Below are 19150 nucleotides of genomic sequence, written 5' to 3' on the forward strand. Positions count from 1 at the left end.
TATGAATGTTGTTATAGTTTACTTGTATGGATCACTTGATAGTGATATATATATATATATACATATATATATATATATATATATATATATATATATATATATATATATATATATATATATGAAAATCCCTGAAGAATTTAAAATGCCTGAAGCATTAAGTGCAAACCCCAAAGAAATGTATTCTATAAAATTACAAAGATCTTTGTATGGGTTAAACCAATCTGGACGCATGTGGAACAATCATTTAAGCGATTATTTGACAAGTAAAGGTTATAAAAATAACACTATTTGTCCATGTGTATTTATTAAGAAAACAACATTTGGGTATGTGATCATAGTGGTATATGTTGATGATCTAAACATCATTGGAACAAATAAAGAAATCCTTGAAGTGATTAAACTTTTAAGGAAAGAATTTGAAATGAAAGATCTTGGAAAAACCAAATATTGTCTTGGTTTGCAGATTGAACATATGCCTAACAGAATACTTGTGCATCAATCAAATTACACAGAAAGAGTCTTGATACGTTTCAATATAGACGATGCCAATCCGTTAAGCACTCCAATGGTTGTTAGATCATTAAATGTTGACAAGGATCCATTTCGTCCATGCGAAGAAAATGAAGAAGTCCTTGGTCCAGAAGTACCATACCTTAATGCAATTGGAGCTCTTATGTATCTTACCAATTGTACTAGACCTGACATTTCTTTCGTTGTAAACTTGCTAGCAAGGTTCAGTTCATCCCCAATAAAAAGACATTGGAATGGGATTAAGCATATTTTTCGATACCTTCGAGGAAGTAGTGATTTAGGGTTATTTTATCCTAACAATTCAAAACAATGCTTGATTGGTTATGCAGATGTAGGTTATTTGTCTGACCCTCATAAAGCTAGATCTCAAACTAGATACGTATTTATGAATGGAGGTACTGCAATTTCATGGTGTTCTCAAAAGAAAACACTTGTTGCCACATCCTCAAATCATGTTGAAGTAATTTCACTAAATGAATCTAGTAGAGAATGTACATTGTTAAGATTGATGACACAACTAGTTTTAACTTCATGTGGACTTGAAAAGGATATAGGTCCAACTTTAATTTATGAAGATAACTCAGCATGTGTCACTCAAATGAAAGAATGATATATCAAGAGCGATAGGAAAAAACATATACCTTCAAAGTTTTTTGAATACACTCAAGAGCTTATAAAGAACCATCAAGTTGAAATCAAATATGTTCAATCCAACAACAATGTTGCGAACCTTTTTACGAAGGCACTTCCCAACTGCAATCTTCAGGAAACATGTCCATGGCATCAGAATGCGACATGTGCATAGAATATAATGTAACATATGTCTAAATGAGGGGGAGTCAACTATACACTGCACTCTTTTTTCCTTCGCTAAAGTTTTTTCTCACTGGATTTTCTTTAGCAAAGTTTTTAATGAGGCAGTACATCAAAGTTGAACTCTAAATTTGAAATGATGTCATCCAAGGGGGAATGTTGTAAATAATTTGTGGATGACATAATAATTCGTGCATGACAAATTAGTCAATATTTTTAACTAGTTACAATTATATGTAGATTATGAATAGTAAAATTTGTAATATAAATATACCTTCATTGTAAATGGTGAAACACACCTAAAGTTACACTTTCATAAGTGATATAACTTTCATATTCTCTCTAAATAAATTTTCTTCTCAATTAAAGTTCTTATCAAGGTTACTAGTTTGGTTTGGTTTAAAGTTACATATAATTACACTTAATTTATATCATATATATATATATATATATATATATATATATATATATATATATATATATATATAATTGAAAAAAATATATTTAGATGGCTAATTAACTCCAAAAAGAATCAAAAAATTATTTCTTATTTTTAATTTCATCAGATAACTAATAAATTAGGAAATTAACAAAAAGAAAATCCAAAATCATAAAAAAAATCAAAACGAATCTTAATAAAATTATAACATTTAACGACTTATTATAGTATTAACAAATTTTGCTTATATATAACAAAAGTTATATTTAGGGGTCCGTTTTTATTTTTCGCACAGGTCCTAAATATCAACACGCCGCCCCTGGTGAGGCGGTGGGTGGAGTTGTGGTTTAGAAGATGTGTATGTCCATGGTTTAGCCGATATTGGAAGCTATTAGAGCTCGAGAGAGGGTGACGCATATGAGGTGGTCGAAGTTGGAGGTTGGGTAGAACCACGAATAGAAGATACATATATTTTTAATGAGATTGGGGCTATTAGGGTTCTATAGAAGGGAGGATGTTGTTGCTGATCCTTTTGGATTGTGAGTTGTCGGCGAAGTCAGGATCGAATGAGTTCCGACGATGGATTGCAGTCATTGGAGGCGAGCTTGAACCATGATTAGAAGAGATACAGATAATCGGGCAAATGAAATGATCATTCATGTTTAAAAAACAACAATAATAATAAAGACGGTTAGAAAAAGACAAAATAATGATATTTTGTCATTTTACACTCATTTAACCGAGTCCGTTGACAGTAATCGACTCAGGTGCCAGACATATTAGTTTTTAAAAAAGATGGACTAAAAGTAATGGTATTTTGTCATTTTACACCTATTTAACCGAGTCCTGATGACAGTAACCAGTAACCGACTCAGGGACCAGATATGTTAGTTTTTAAAAAGTTGGACTAAAAGTACAGATTGAAGAAAATCACAAGGACCAAATCTGTAATTTACTAGTCTTTAATATTATGTGAAATATCGGTTGTGCCCTTTTTCCGTACGGTTTAACAAAGTGACTACTCTTCACACTTTGGAGATGCCCTATCTAGCTATTAATGTTGACATTCAAAACACGTTTGTCGATATTCAATTCCTCTGTTTTTTTTACTATATGTGCATTAACATTTGCCTCCTCCCTCGTTCAAAATTTTTAATCTTACATTCATTATATAATTTTATAAAATCTTAACTGCAAATATTTTAGAAATTGTCTAAAATATAATAACACTATGAATTATAAATTTTACATGACAAATATGAATCAACAAAGGTACAGTAATATGCATATTTACAAAAGAAGTTTTATTGTTTTCAAGCAACTCAAATGGCAAAGGATATCACAATCAGGTATGGATTTCAAATCATCCACATTTAAATATGTTCTCTTTGTTTTGATTATATTTAATAATTAATAATATGTTTTAAAATTAAAAGAACAACATCCAATTTTGACCACAAAATCATAAAGATTATTAAAGCAAGATGCCCTCATAACTAAATGGCGTTGTTTGACATTTAAAATATAATATAGATTTCAGTTATATAGTATTAGACAAATGTGCACACTATCATCAAAATAGTATTCAATATATACTTTTTGTTATCGATAAAACATGTGTTAGTTCATAATAATTTAGAAAATGGCATGCGCAATGGTAAATAGTATAATCTTATTATAGATATTATATTTTTGCAAGCTACACTGTTATTTCTTGTGGTTTAATTTTGTTGCATGGTTACTCTTTTTTAACTAACAAGGTTAATATTGAATCCTGAAGTTAATGTAAATCACTTATCTATATTATTTGCTTATTTGATATATAGGTCCGTTGATTTTAAGGGCCTTGTGCAATAACTAAAAGATAGGCTCTTAAATATAATTTGTTTTATTTAAACTAAAATTCATTAATTCTACCATAATTGACTAAATCAAAATATTGAATTAAGAATGAACAATTCCAATAACAATATGGATTAGAAAACATATACTGATGATTAATAAAAAATATAGAGAATAATGCATAATAAATCGTAAATATAATTGACAAAAGAGAAGCAAACCTGATTCTTCTTCCTTTGCCTGCCAAAGTTGTCGAATAAATTAAATGGGACTATCGGACTTATATGCTAATCAGCAAATGCCTTAATGGGCCATAACAGTTTTAATTTAATGCAATGTTTGATGCTTCAATTTGAGGCATTAGGAAAGAAAGTTAATAAATAAATAAATAAATAAAAGCAAATACGGGTTTCGAACATGCGCCACAAGTATAGGTTAAAAGAAATTGGGCATTTAGAAAATACGGGTTCTATACACACTGCACATGTAAGATGAACCCTAATTATTTTTTTACATGGCCTCGATTTTGAAAAAACTAAGAAATCGGGTTCAAGAATTTACTAATCTTGCCTCGATAATTTTTTCACTAAGAGGGGTTTGATTTTTACTATCACCTAGTTTTATTAGAGTTTTTTTATTTTTCTTTACTAACACAACTGTTTATTTTCTTATCCTTACTTTCAGATTAGTTAGGATCAAGAAGAAAGAAGGAAACAAGGAAAAATGAACTCTAAAATGATAAAGGATTGAAAAAAAAAAAAAAAAAACATTTGATTCACAATTTTGAAAGGTACTTGGGTAGGAATCAATGTTTTATTACTCAATTCGTAGTTATAAGTTGAAATTTCGAAGGACTTGAATTTATCCTGATATAACTTGTAAGAGTATCTTAATATGTAGTAGATGGTGAAGGACTTGAAGGGGATTACGATTATGAATACTTTTTATGTTCAGATGAATATTCTATCTGTCTCAGCTCCTCAAATCCATTTGGTAAAAGCATAGTTGTAAAAATATTGATCTTGCAGATGGAAAAGAAATTGTGTTTGAGGATTACATAGTTTAAGAGAAATATTGACATTTGATCTATATTGTGGCTTTGTTTAGTGGTGGGTTTTAATTTACTTTTCTTTCTTGATTCGTTGCAGCCAAAACACAACCATAGACTCCTCGTAGTCACTTTATGCCAAATGTTGCTACAACGTTCTATAGGCAAGTTAACCTTCCAAAATCATGTGAAGTTGGTGATATTGTTGAACTTTGATTATGTTAAGCAAGCACTGTTTTTATTGTGGCTTGACAAGAATATTTGTTATTTTCTTGTGGATGGTGTCTATATATTGGAAGGGGGTGCTTTTATTAGAGAGCCTCAGAGAGGATATATGTAGTAGAAGTTATAGCTAAGACATAAGAATCAAAACCATGGAATAAGGTGTATATTGTAGGAGACTATTGTAGAGTATGTGGTGTGGTTTTAATGTTATGGATCGATTTTTGTAAACCGTGAAATTCAGTTTCTTGCTTGCGCTTTGACTTGACACCCCATTACTTGTAGTTTTTTTTCCACAAACCCTGATTAATATTCATTAGATATTAACAGCCTAATAGCCTATTACTACTACCAAGTACCAAAGTTTGACAAATTGAATATTTGATAGCACATTAATAATTTAATTATATAATAGTCCATAAATTTGAAAATTTGACTTTAAAACTAACACATTTACAATTTCTTTAAGACTACTCGGAGTGGGCAACGCCCACTCGCGTTATTGTGCCTCATAACACGTGATAACGCCAACGAACACCGCATCACCCTCCCGTTATTACATGTTAAAGGTTTTCGCGTTACTTCCCGTTACCACCATCACATTTGGTAACGGCGTTTTTTGTTTTTTAGCCTTGTAACTCGTTTGGGCCTTGTAACTCGTGTGGGCGTTGCCCACACCCACCGTAAAGCACATTTCTTTAAAACATTTGAACTTCAAAGTTTAAAACGTGAATACATTAAGAGTGGCCAACAAAGTGAAACTGAAATTGTTTAATTGTTTTAAAGTGTCCCTCAAATTGAAATAGTTTTTGTTTTGAATCCCTAGGCTAGAGTCCGTCAAAGTCAAAATATAGTATATATTATTAGTATTTTAAATAATATTTATATATGTTTATTAATAATTTATTATTTTATTAAAGCTTGGTGCAGTTGGGTGTATATAGCTTGTTTTTTGCTGAATATTACAGATTAGAGGAAGAAAGAAAGAGAAACTGTATTCCTGATCAGCCCAATTGGCGTAGACTTATACAAAGAAGTAAACAGAAAATCAGCTGTGTATTACCTAACACTAACAACCTTCTAATAAATTGTTAACTAATTAATTACAGACCAAATTGCTAATATACCCATGTAACTAACATAACGGTCAAGAATAAAATAAGCTCCAATATTCCCCCCTCAAGATGGAGAGGAAGAATATATGTTCTTCAGTCCCATCTTGACCATAAACGGTTGTAATTGTGTAGCAGGTAAAGGTTTGGTGAACATATCCGCAAGTTGATTTGCAGACTTGATTGACATTAATCTGATTGTTTTATCAACCACTTTATCCCTCACAAAATGGCAGTCAACTTCGATATGTTTAGTACGTTCATGAAATGTAGGATTGGTGGCAATTTGTATTGCTGCATCATTATCACAAAAAAAGCAACACAGAAGCAGTATGAACAACATCAAAATCTTTTAGAAATTGTTTTAGCCAAACCAATTCAGATGTAGTTGTGGCCATGACCCGATATTCTGCTTCAACAGATGAACGAGAAGTAGTAGATTGATTCTTAGATTTCCATGAGACCAAAGAATCTCCCAAGAATACACAAAACCCAGTAACAGATCTTCTAGAATCCTTACACTTGGCCCAATCAGAATCACAAAATCCTTTAAGTTGGAGGGAAGAAGAAGACGATAAGAAGATACCTTGACCAGGGGATCCTTTCAAATATCGTATGAGATGAATAACAGCATTGTAGTGATGAACCTTGGGTTGCGACATAAATTGGGACAATTGTTGTACAACATATGTAATGTCTGGTCTTGTTATATTTAGGTATAACAAACGACCCACAAGCCTTCTATATTTAGAAGGATCTGAATAAATGACCCCTGTATTAGACAAACTTGTTCTTGGTTCCATTGGAGTAGATTTTGCTTTAGATCCCAATAAACCAGCATCTTCTATTAACCGCAAAGTATAATTTCTCTGAGAGACGAAAATACCCTCAGCGGATTTTGCTATCTCCAATCCCAAAAAATATCCTAAACTACGCAAATCTTTCAACTTAAACTCTTGACTTAATAAACCTTTCAAGTCATTAATACCTTTGGAATATGAACCAGTGATGATTATATCATCAACATATACCAAAAGAGCAACATACTCAGCACCAGATCCTTTATGAAAAAGGGAATAATCAGATTTAGATTGAATAAAACCTGATTTGATCATGAATTGAGAAAACCTTTCAAACCATTGTCTAGATGCTTGTTTAAGACCATATATGGACTTATTCAACTTGCATACAAGTCTTGAAGATGATGGTTGAATAGAATTGTCTGAAACATTAAGACCAGGAGGTATATCCATAACAACCTCTTCATGTAACTCTCCATTAAGAAAAGCATTGTTGACATCCAATTGCACCATATTCCATTTCTTAATAGCTGCAATGGCTAAAAGAACTTTAACAGTTACAAGCTTAGAAACATGTGAATATGTTTCAAAATAATCAATGCCTTCTTTTTGATTGAATCCCTTTGCTACAAGCCTAAACTTGTATCTTTCTATTTTACCATCACTACCATGTTTAATTTTGTATACCCACTTGCATCCCACAATGTTTTTATCTTTGGGTAAATGAACAATGTTCCATGTGTGATTAGCTTTCATAGCATCTAATTCTGATTCCATGGCGTTGCACCATTCAGGATATTTGGAGGCCTGGTTGTAATGTTTTGGTTCAAAGTTGGCTGAAACAGACATAGCAAATGCTCTATGTTTTTGTGAAAGCTTATCATAGGACAAAACATCTTGAAAAGGATATGCAGTTTTTGAAATGGATACTTGATTACAATAAAAGTCTCTCAAGTAAGAAGGTAGATGTGAAGATCTGGTAGTTCTTCTAAGATTACCGGTTTCTGGTAAGGGATGCTCTCTTTGGACCTGTGTAAGAATATGATCTTGTGTTGGAATGGAATCAGAGGGCTGAGGTGGAATGGAATTAGAAATATTAGTTTCTGTCCCAATATCCTGATCAGAAAATGAGTGAGGCAATACAACATCATGAAATGGATCTGAATGAGTTGGATTATTATTTAGGGACAAAAATGGAAATATTTTCTCATGAAAAATAACATCCCTAGAGTAAAATATTTGTTTGGTGTGAAAATCAAGAAGTTTGTATGCCTTCATATTTAGAGGGTAACCAAGGAAAATGCACATTCTAGCTCTTGGATCAAATTTTAGACGGTTATGTGGAAGTGTAGAAGCATAAACCAAACATCCAAAAGAACGAAGATGAGAATAATCGGGTATTTGATCATATAACCTTTGGTATGGGGTATCATTATTGAGTACTTTAGATGGTGTCCTATTGATCAAATAAGCAGCAGTAAGGACACATTCTCCCTAATATTGAATTGGTACTTAAGATTGATACATTAGTGATCTGGCAACATTTAACAAATGTTGATGTTTCCTCTCCACAATAGAGTTTTGTTGTGGTCTCCCAACACAAGACAGTTGGTGTTCAATACCATTTTCTGCAAAGAAATATTTGAAGTCCAACTCTTTAGCATTATCTGATCTCACAGTTTTGATTTTCTTGCCAAATTGAATAAGAACAAAGGCATGGAATTTAGGAAGTATATCCTTAATATCATATTTTTACTTCAAAAGATAGATCCACGTGTATCTACTACGATCATCAACTAAAGTAGCAAAATACTTATAGTTATGGTGTGTAGAAACAGCATATGGACCCCATATATCACAATGCACCATTGAAAACAAGTAATCTCTTATCTGATTGAAAGAACTGAAAGGAAGTTGTTTATGTTTTGATAAATGACAAACAGGACAAGGATCAATGTTTGAATTTAAAGATACATTGATATTAAGCAAATTCTTAATAGGAACTAAACATTTATTTGAGGGGTGACCAAGCCTCTTATGCCATACATCTAAAGAAACCACATTAATCTTTGAATTGAAGGGCTGCAACTTGTCATTCTTCATATCATTTTTGCCCATCACATACAATCCTTCATCAACTTTAGCCCTGCCAATCATCCTCATGAGATTGATATCCTGAATCAAAGCGTGATTGCATGTGAAATACACAATAAATCTCTGTGTTCTAGTTAATGCACTTATTGATATAAGATTCATATCAAAATCGGGTACATATAACACATCAGTGAGAGTGATGATTGGATCCAATTTGATACTACCAATCAATTTAACAGGCAAAGTGACTTTGTTAGGGAGAGTTACAGAATATCTTTGAACCTTACAAGTGTTGTGGAAAAGAGATAAGTCATGACATACATGTTGAGATGCACTTGAATCTAAAATCCACAAGGATGATTTTGATCCATGTCTTATTGATAAAGAGTAATGTTTACCTGTTGGAGTCTCTTCATTTGGATTAACAGAAATCATATGAGAAGAAAGTGCAGACATCACTTGTTGACACTGCTCTGGAGAAAATCCTCTAAATATATTGCTAAAAGAATCATTGACAACATTTGTCCCGTCATTGTCATCAGTTATAGCAGCAGCAGTAAAACTGGACTTAGGTTTGGTTTTATAACCAGGAGGATATCCATGAAGTTTATAACATTTATCAATGGTGTGTCCCTAAAGCTTGCAGTGAGTGCAAAAAGGTTTATCCCTATTACCATTTTTGTTGTTATTGACATACTTGCGAGGTTGACTTTGATTACCTTTGGCAAGAAAAGCAACAGATTGATGTGAGTCACTAGAAATTGATTTCTGCTTCTCTTCTTGTGCAATTAGGGAGAAAATACGATTGATAGATGGCAAAGGATCCATGAGAAAAATTTGGCCTCTGGTTTGAGCAAATGAATCATTCAATTCCATCGGAAAATTCATAATATGCTCATTTTGGAAGTACTTCTCTATCTTTTGAACTCCATCACATGTACATTTGTTGCAGGTACAGTGAGGACGAAAGTTGATTAGTTCTTCAGACAATGACTTCAGCTTGGTGAAATAAACTCCAACTGAGTCTTGATTTTGAGATAGATTGACAAGATCACGCCTAATTTGGAAAATTCGTGGACCGCTACTCTATTGAAATCGATCTTTTAAATCGTTCCAAATTTCATATGCGCTTTCAGTAAACATAACACTTGTCGAGATTTCTTTAGAAACGGAATTCAGAATCCATGAGATAACAAGCTTGTTGTTCCTCATCCACGCGTTGTAATTTGAAATATCTGAAGAATTCGGCATAGGAAGAGATCCGTCGATGACACCAATCTTATTTTTGACAGATAAAGCTATATTCATAGCTTGACTCCATGAATTGTAATTTTCTCTGGTTAAAACTTGAGAAACAAGAACAAATACAAGACTTTCAGAATGGTGTAGATAATATGGATGAGTTTCTGTCATCAATTGGAGCGACATTGTTAGATCCTGATGAATTTGGATTCATAGCCATAGCAAATCGACAAACATAAATTGAATTGAAAGAACAAGAAATCGATTCCAAACAATCTAAAAAAATACAAGAAAAGAACACAATCAGTGAAAACAAGATTCGAGTGACTGATTGGAAAAGTGAAAATCAATAATCGGAAATTTGATCGGAAAATTGAACGGAAGCTTGAGTTCTTCTCTCTGATACCATATTACAGATTAGAGGAAGAAAGAAAGAGAAATTGTATTCTTGATCAGCCCAATTGGTGTAGACTTATACAAAGAAGTAAACAAAAATCAGATGCGTATTACCTAACACTAACAACCTTCTAATAAATTGTTAACTAATTAATTACAGACCAAATTACTAATATACCCCTGTAACTAACATAACAGTCAAGAATAAAATAAGCTCCAATAAACCCGTGCGTTCAACTTTGACTTTTCAAAATAAAAAACGTATCGTCGGTTTTTGTATCAGTTTCAGTTGTTGTAATTTTGATGGCTTTTAATAACAAGTTTAGTTTATGCTCATCCTAACTCATGGAATAATTTTAGGATTCTTTTAAGTTTTGATGGTTTTTAATAACCAGGCTGCCTAGTGTATTGATGATCTTGATGCTACTTCTCATTAAAGTTCTCAAGTATATGGAATTAACGAACTAAAGGTGGATGTTACTAAATTGGATATTTATTGTTAGAATTTTGAATACCCGTAGAAATTTATATGGGGTATATATGTGCAAATATGTGTGCTCGACCCCTTTATGAAATTGCAACGTCAAAAGAATGAAAAAATATACAGAAAAAAAGTTAGGACGAAAATTACAAATAGAAACATAATTTACTGAGGGCTCAAACATATAATTTACTCAATTTTAATTAATTGTGGTAGGCTTAACAATGATAGATTCAGAAAGAAAAACCAGGGGTTGCACAAATTTTTTAGAGGTTGCACTGTTAGAAAAAAAAAATCAGTTTCGAAGGAATTTTCTGTCACTAAACCGACGAATTTACGCTAAGACCATCTCCAACCCACTCCCATTTTTTCCCCTAAAAATGGAGTAAAAAATAGGATAAATAGTGTTTCATCTCCAACCCTACTCCTTTTTTTACCTAATTTTTACCTTCAAAAAATATATTTCATTCTTCTGACTTATATAAATTGTCAAATATACACCTTCTATTAATTTAGTTTTAACAAATATATAATCTATACTTTATCATTACAATAATATTAAATAAATAAGATTATATTTATAACACTTAATTATAAACTTTTGTAAAATACGTTATCGTGTTTTAAAATTTCAATATGTATTTAAATTTTAATATGAATTTGATAAACAAAAACAAACTTTATATTTATAATTAATTAATATAATTTAATATAAAACACAATATTATAAGTATCAAATATTACATTTAAATCGTAATTAGTAATAAAAATAAACTAGAAATGTATAAATATATAAAAGAAAGACTAAAATTGACAACTCAAAGTTCATCCCCATCTTGGGAGAAATGAATAGTATAACACTAAATATGGTGTTATACTATTCATTTCTTCCAAAATGGGAGAATAAATTGGGTAGGGTTGGAGAGGAATGGAGGAAGAAATGGTGGAAATTATGGAAAATGGGAGTGGGTTGGAGATGCTCAAAATTCACTATTATCAGACTTTGTGATGGATTGTCGACGGATTTGTGACGAATTTTCAACGGATTTAAAAAAAATCACTAAATTTACATTTGACGGGAAAATATCAGGAATAGGAATAGTCTGGGCTACATAGTAGCTCCGCCCCTGAGGCTTAATGTAAAGTATAAAAAGATATTAAGTACGGTTATACACTCTTAATAACGTAACACACCAAACTATTTGCACAAAAGAATTAGTCGTCTCTATAAAGTAATTTATGTAATGCATAGAAGAAGTAGAAGTTGTTATCAATTTTTATCTGATTTTGTATTTTTTTTCAACTTTTATTGAAGAGATCCAAAGTACGGATACAAAATGAACCACAATTTCGATTTTGCAACCACGGATGAAATTTTTTAATGGACAAAATCAAACTTACACGAATGTAATTAAGAACATCAACAATGATTTATTAGAAGTGGAAGATTGTTTAGTGTTCGAATAAAAAATTAAAGATGATCATAATTTTAAAAATATTATGGCCTATATGAAAAAGAATATTTTATTTTTGATAAAAATTCTTTTACCAAAATTTTATTTATTTTTTACTTAGCAAACAAAAAATAAAAATATAATAGTTCTTTTTTCAGAAAAGCACGACCTAAAATTTTCAAGTTATATATTTATTTATTTATCTTTGTCTAGAAGATGCCTGTGTCGTTTGACATGTGTGGTTTTCTGAAAAAAAAACAAATAGTCTACTAAGACACGCAACAGAAGTAAAGTCTTCCCATCCCTAGACATTAATCGACAGGGAACCATTGTGGCTTTTATGACATTAACCATAAAAACAAATGAATCATAAATAAAATTCGTCTGCATACAACAAATTACTTAGCTTCTTAATAATAAAAAATTATAATTCTAAGGTTAATGATTGTTTTAAAGTCTAATTTTAGTTAGTGAAAACAGATAGGAATTAAGAATGATTTTTGAAATCCATCAAATCAAAGAGGGTATTTCTTTCTTTGCATTTTAAAATCCAATTCCATGCAATTTTACAACCAAACGCAATAACAAGACTAAACCCAAAATAACAATGGCATGCACTTTTTAAAGGGTTGTGATCCACGATTCTTAATTTTCACAAAAGCAATCAATACGATTTTAACTCTTTTTTTTTTTTTTTAAATAGAAAAAAAAACTCAAAAGTGTATTCATTCAGATGAATGCAGTACGTCCTCCCCTTCGACTATGCCTATCATATGCAATGTTGATTTTATCAACCACATCATTCATTGTGCTGCAACAAACATATTAAAAATATAATAATAATAATGTCAATTTAATATATAATAATAATATTACTTTTAATGCAAATTAACTAAAACTAAAAGCTTAAACAAGCATCATACCTTGAGCAATCCGTGAACATTGCCAGATAACTAATCAATAGTGTGTCATTATATTCCTACAAAATAATGTATAAATTAATCATTACATAAGTAATTCCTTCAAACTATTTTGCATATTTATTCAATGTTCCAAATCACCTAAATAATTCATAAAACAAGACTATTGACTTTTTAATTGACCACTTACTAAATGTTTAATGACATTTCATTTATGAAATATAAAATTATAACAACTATAAAACTTTTTCAATCTTTTTTATTGACTTTGACAACTCAAAAAAAAAAAAAACTAAATGAAATATAATTGAAAAATAAAAAAGTTGTAAAAAGAGTTTTAAGAATTTTTACCATTAAGAAATCATCCTGAAATTTCTCAGATTCAATAGCTGGTAATCTCCTCAAGAGACTAGAGACTTGTCTTAGCAAAGAATTCTCATATGGGATTTCACCTGTGCATTTTGAAAAGAAACAAAAAAAAATTCTCATAAGTCTTCCTTTTTATGCGTATTTTGTATGTGAATTCACGATTTAGGACAATATTACCCTTTTGCATAGCAATCAGATAGTGATGAAGCACACGGATTCTGCTATTGAGCATCTTTATAGCACTATGAATGCCAGTCAAGTGAGCAGCCACTACACAAAATGATCAAAAGTTCATAAAACATGGAAACATGGAAACATATTCAGAATCATGAAAGGGTAAAAATGTCCAAACTCACATTGGGTAGCAGCTGAACCTCCATCAGATGGTTTGAGGTGAGCAACATGGTCAACAGATATCCTTTCAGCTTCTACTGTCTGGAGCAATAATAAATGTTAGGGGTATAATCGTAAATAATTAAAATTAATAAAACAACCATTTACCTCTATAGTGTAGCTGGAGCGTACAAAAATAAGCTGTGGAATCCCATCAATCACATGCAACTCTTCAGGAGTAGTAATAATGATTATTCATATCAAAAAAAAATTATGTATCAATGATCATTATTTCATCAATAATTACACAAAAGAAGATTATAAATAAAGCATTAATGTTAGGTTGCATACCACTCTCATAGATATTTACTGGAAGATCCTTTTGTGCATGATTGATCAGAGGGTTCAAAAGAACATACACAGGGCTTTCATTGATATCCATCAACTGTAACAAGATGATCATCATTATCATGTTAAAGAACAGTTTATTGAACAAAACCATAAGCCAATTTCACAAACCAAAGATACTTTCAACCAACTTTTGTAACAGAATACAATCTGAAACTCAGATAATAACTAATACTGTGTAAAATCAACTTTAAAAGAAAGAAATTACAAAAAATTATTTAGTTTTTGTATGCAAAATAGGGAAAAAGAACTAATGAATAGATTAGCTTTTTACTAATGAATTCACTCCCAGAGTGTTTTGTTAAACATCCTCCTCATAAGGAAAGATCATTGAACAATTTGATAATTAAACCGTTAAGCATATACAAATGTATCAAACGTCATACTGTTTCACAAGTTTAGATTAAAAAAAAACAGTGCTCACAGCTTTGTGTATGTGCATATCTGATTCTTCTGCATCGGCGCCTGTAGAATACCATCCAAGGATGTAGAAGTTGGGAAATACTTTCTTATCTGTTCCACACACAAAACCAGATGTTGATTGATGTATAAGAAAACCAATAACATGGACTGCCTTATGCAAAACAAAAAACCCTAACATAAATTAAAGTGTCAGAGAAACCCTAGAAATCGATTGTCTGTGGAAGAAAAAATGTGTAAGTGTGTGAATATGCGTAGAAAGTTAGAGGTGCAAACTCACAGAGTTCCTGTTTTTTCTCTAGGAAGGAACGGTCGAGGGAATGGTTGGATGGATCGTAGAGAAGTTCAAAGCTATTGAAGATCTCGACGGTTCGTCCCCGTTGAACTCCAATGACACAACCAAACACCCGAGGTGAAGAAAGGGCCGGAGAACTGGAAGAGGCGGAGGTGGCGTCACCACCATTGGCGGTGGGTGGTTGCGATTGCGACTTAACTCGTGTGTGGTGATCGGATATGTTGACGATCACCAGTGGGTGAAGCTTGAAGGTTAGTCCGCTACTCGATGATGCCATTTGATTTGCTGTTGTTGAATCTCTGAGTGCCGCCAGAGCCCTAACTTATTTTCTCCGATTGAAGTTTTGATTTCGCCGAAGAACGAAAGAGCGGTTTTGCCGTCGATTGGGTTTAAAGGTTTTCACGACTAACGGGGTGTTTCAACTTTCAACCTTGAACCCATCCTCTATTTTTTGAGTAATAATAATGAGTAATAATAATAATAATAATTTATTATTATAATAACAACATGAAATTATTAATCTAGCCATTTTTGTTAATTATTTATCAAAAAATAGCCAAAAAATCTCACATAGCCAAAAATAGCCCACAAAACCGTAGTCAACTTATGGTTGACTACGGTCAACGTGGTTGACTACTGTTTTAGCCCGAAAAATATTATTTCGTGGTAATGGGCTACTGTTTCACGGACCCGTTTACTTTTTCGTGGCTCATTAGCCCAAATTATAAAATGAAAAAAAATTCAGTTTAGGTCTTTTTTCCTATTGTTTTCTTAAGTTTGGCTACTTTTTTCTCTCAATGGAGCACCCGAAAAACAACCAGGTTTGTCTACTTTTCATCAAAAATTTACCGTGTTTGTGATTAGGAGTAGGTTTTGTATATGTGGTTAAATTTTTTTTGAAAAAAATCAAAAAAATATATATAAAACCGTAGGTTTCATACGAAACCTACGGTGTACAAGTGCCCAATGCACAGATTGTGCAATGTCGACTTGTACACCTACGGTTTTGTATGAACCGTACGACAAAAAAATTTCTTTTTTTTTTAAAAATCGATTCAATAGCATCGGACTTTATTTATTTTGTATTCGTATAATTTTTTTTTTTAAAAAAAAAAATGGAAACCGTAGGTTTTTTGGAAACCTACGGTGTACAAGCATTTACTGCACAGTTTGTGCAGTAAACACTTGTACGCCGTAAGTTTCCCATAAAATACGTTTTTTTTACAAAACAATAGCTTTTTTGACGAAACAGTAGTTAAAACCCCCAAAGTAGTAGATTAAAAAAAAAACGTATTTTTTTGACAAAACCGTAGGTTTCGAGATACCTACGGTTTTGTATGTTGAAAATGAAAAAAAAAATTATACAAAACACGAAACAGTAGACGAATTGACGAAACAGTAGACGAAACTCGAAACCTACGGTTTCGTGGGCTATATTTGGACATTTACTAATTTTTGGCTAAAAATTGTTAATGACTTTCTTAATTTGGCTAGATTAGTAATTACCCTTAATAACAATAGCAACAAGAGAAGTCGAGGAAATCTAACCATTTATAATATTATTTAATTAGATCTAATACCCATGTACATGCGTGTAACATACACGTTTTGAAATCGTGTATTGTAAATTATAAAAGTAAATAATATTATGAAATATTATGTAAAATTGAGTGTTGAGTTCTAACGGATAGTTTTTACTAAGAAATGAAGTAAAACTATGTTTAGGATCACTCAGAAAGTATTGGAAGTCTTATGAGATTCCAATCAAAAGGCAAATAGTGAAATTTAACGAAAATATAAAATTTGAAATAAGTAAAATTTTATTATTGAAAGTTGTAGATAATCTCATTAGAAACATGTAGGCGAAAACCTCATCGAAATCCGAGTTATAACGAAGAAGTTATGACCAATCGAAGATCCGCAACAAAACCGGCAAACACTATTCAACGTAAAAAGTGAGTTTTCTATAAACTACTTTTTAGCCTTAGTGATCTAAATGAAAGTCGTAGTATTCGTTAAACTGAGAAGTTCGATAAAAAGAACGCCAAAATCTGACTTCGTATGAGGAAGTTATGATTTTTCTAAGTTTCGGAATAGCAGTAGACAGCTAAAAACTCAATATAAAGATCGAGCGATATTTAGCCAACACAACCTAAACGATAATTGAAGGTCTCGTCAATAGTAGTACAACGGTAAAAAGACAGACGAAAACGGACGTCGGATGAAGAAGTTATGAATTTTTAACGGATTTTCCTGTCCAGGTCTGTTAAAAATAATAATATTAAAAATAATATCAAAATTAGCCGACGGAGTCTAAAAGAAAGTTGTAGAATATATTCCCGCCTACGCGTGCATATAAAGAACGTCAAAAACGAAGCTTGTATGCGAAAGTTATGGATTTTAGAAGTTTGGAGCACAAAAATCGAGAAAAATCGCATGGATAGGATTCGGCCACGTCACCTCGCGTATAAACTCGCCCCGTGTTCCGATCTGCTGACGAGTCCGAAGTGGTCCAATAAGAATCCGACGCGTGTGCCTTGGTGGCGAGCCCTCGCATCCGACGCGTGTCGCGATGACTCTCGCATCCGAGCCAGCTGCTTCGCTCCGCGGTCACCACCTGGCCTTCGCTGTTGCTGCCACCTACCTTCGCTGACTCACCCTTCTCGGTCGACCCTCGCAATCTCGCCCTATAAATAAGAAGGCTGCGAGCCTTCTCGGGTAATTTTGAGAAATTGTCATTTTTCACCCATTTTTCAATATTTTTATTATTTTGACTTCCCCCGAAGCCCCGGTATCAATTTTAGCAACCGAAACACGTCCCGAAGTGCCCGGAGACCCCGAAAAATTTATCTTTTTGGTTTGAAGCTCTACCTTTACAGAGCCCGGTTTTTCAATAAATCTCCCGGTTTTCAGCAAATAAAGTCATATTTAGAGCCGAAATGCTGCTCAAATTACTATTTTAACCCCCAGTTATTTCAAGGTGAGTTTAATATATAGGAACAGTTGTATGTTATGTGTTATATGTGCTATGTGCTTTTCAGTGTTATTATTCCGGGTTATTTTCCCGTGTTATTTTTATTCGTTATTTTTAATAGCAAAAGAAATACCTTTGACCATGTGATCAGTGAAATGACTTAGATTCATATTGGTACAGGTATGTAGCCTCTGGCCATATAGAACATGTCTCCGTAAGAGAATGATTTCTATTCTATGGTATTGGCAGAAGGTTAGACAGGGCTATAAGCCTGAAATCTACCAAAATGTTAATCCGAAGTTGTATGTCTTTTGTGCCATTTGGTCAAAAGCTTTATTGATGTATATCAAGTATGAAAATTGTTATGTCTCATTGATTGTATATCTTTGAATCAAATCAATGATTGATATGGAAAGTTTGTCACATGATTCACATATGCCCTTGTTGTTCCTTGTTCCTCTTTGCTTCTGCCATATTGAAGTATATATATATATATATATATATATATATATATATATATATATATATATATATATATATATATATATATATATATATATATGTCATAACGTTATATTGTATCTATTATTGAACTCACTAAGCGTCACCGCTTATCCTCTCAATGTTTTAATATATTGCAGGCAATAAGCACCCAATATAGCTTTATACTGTTGGAAGAATTAAAATAGTCTATACTATTACTTTTGTATTTAAGTTTTAGTATGTATAAAATATACAATATTCTGGGTAGTTTTGTAATAAACTTAAACTTAGTCGGTTTGTATCCAGTCGTTTGTAATCACTTTATCAATGTAAAATATTGTTTTTATGAATATGCAAGTAGCATGTTTCGGAGTAACAATTGTCAAGTATGAAAATGTGGGTCTTTCATGCCCGTATTTATATATATATATATATATATATATATATATATATATATATATATATATATATATA

General features: G+C 31.9%; 1 protein-coding gene across 1 annotated transcript; it reads right to left on the bottom strand.

Annotated features, from left to right (window-relative positions):
• Window positions 1-12971: 12971 nt before the first annotated feature.
• LOC145141082 (COP9 signalosome complex subunit 6a-like) lies at window positions 12972-15651 on the bottom strand. Its single transcript, XM_079074427.1, has 9 exons — window positions 15205-15651; window positions 14929-15017; window positions 14448-14541; window positions 14265-14326; window positions 14120-14198; window positions 13941-14033; window positions 13746-13846; window positions 13398-13453; window positions 12972-13285 (listed from the first exon to the last, which is right to left on the bottom strand). The coding sequence occupies exons 1-9, from the start codon at window positions 15494-15496 to the stop codon at window positions 13204-13206; spliced, it is 948 nt and encodes a 315-aa protein (XP_078930553.1). The 5' UTR covers window positions 15497-15651; the 3' UTR covers window positions 12972-13203.
• Window positions 15652-19150: the final 3499 nt, after the last annotated feature.

Source organism: Lactuca virosa, chromosome 9, assembly GCF_052849685.1.
Source record: "Lactuca virosa cultivar CGN04683 chromosome 9, Lactuca_virosa_CGN04683_v6, whole genome shotgun sequence".
In the NCBI taxonomy this organism is placed as follows: Eukaryota; Viridiplantae; Streptophyta; class Magnoliopsida; order Asterales; family Asteraceae; genus Lactuca; species Lactuca virosa.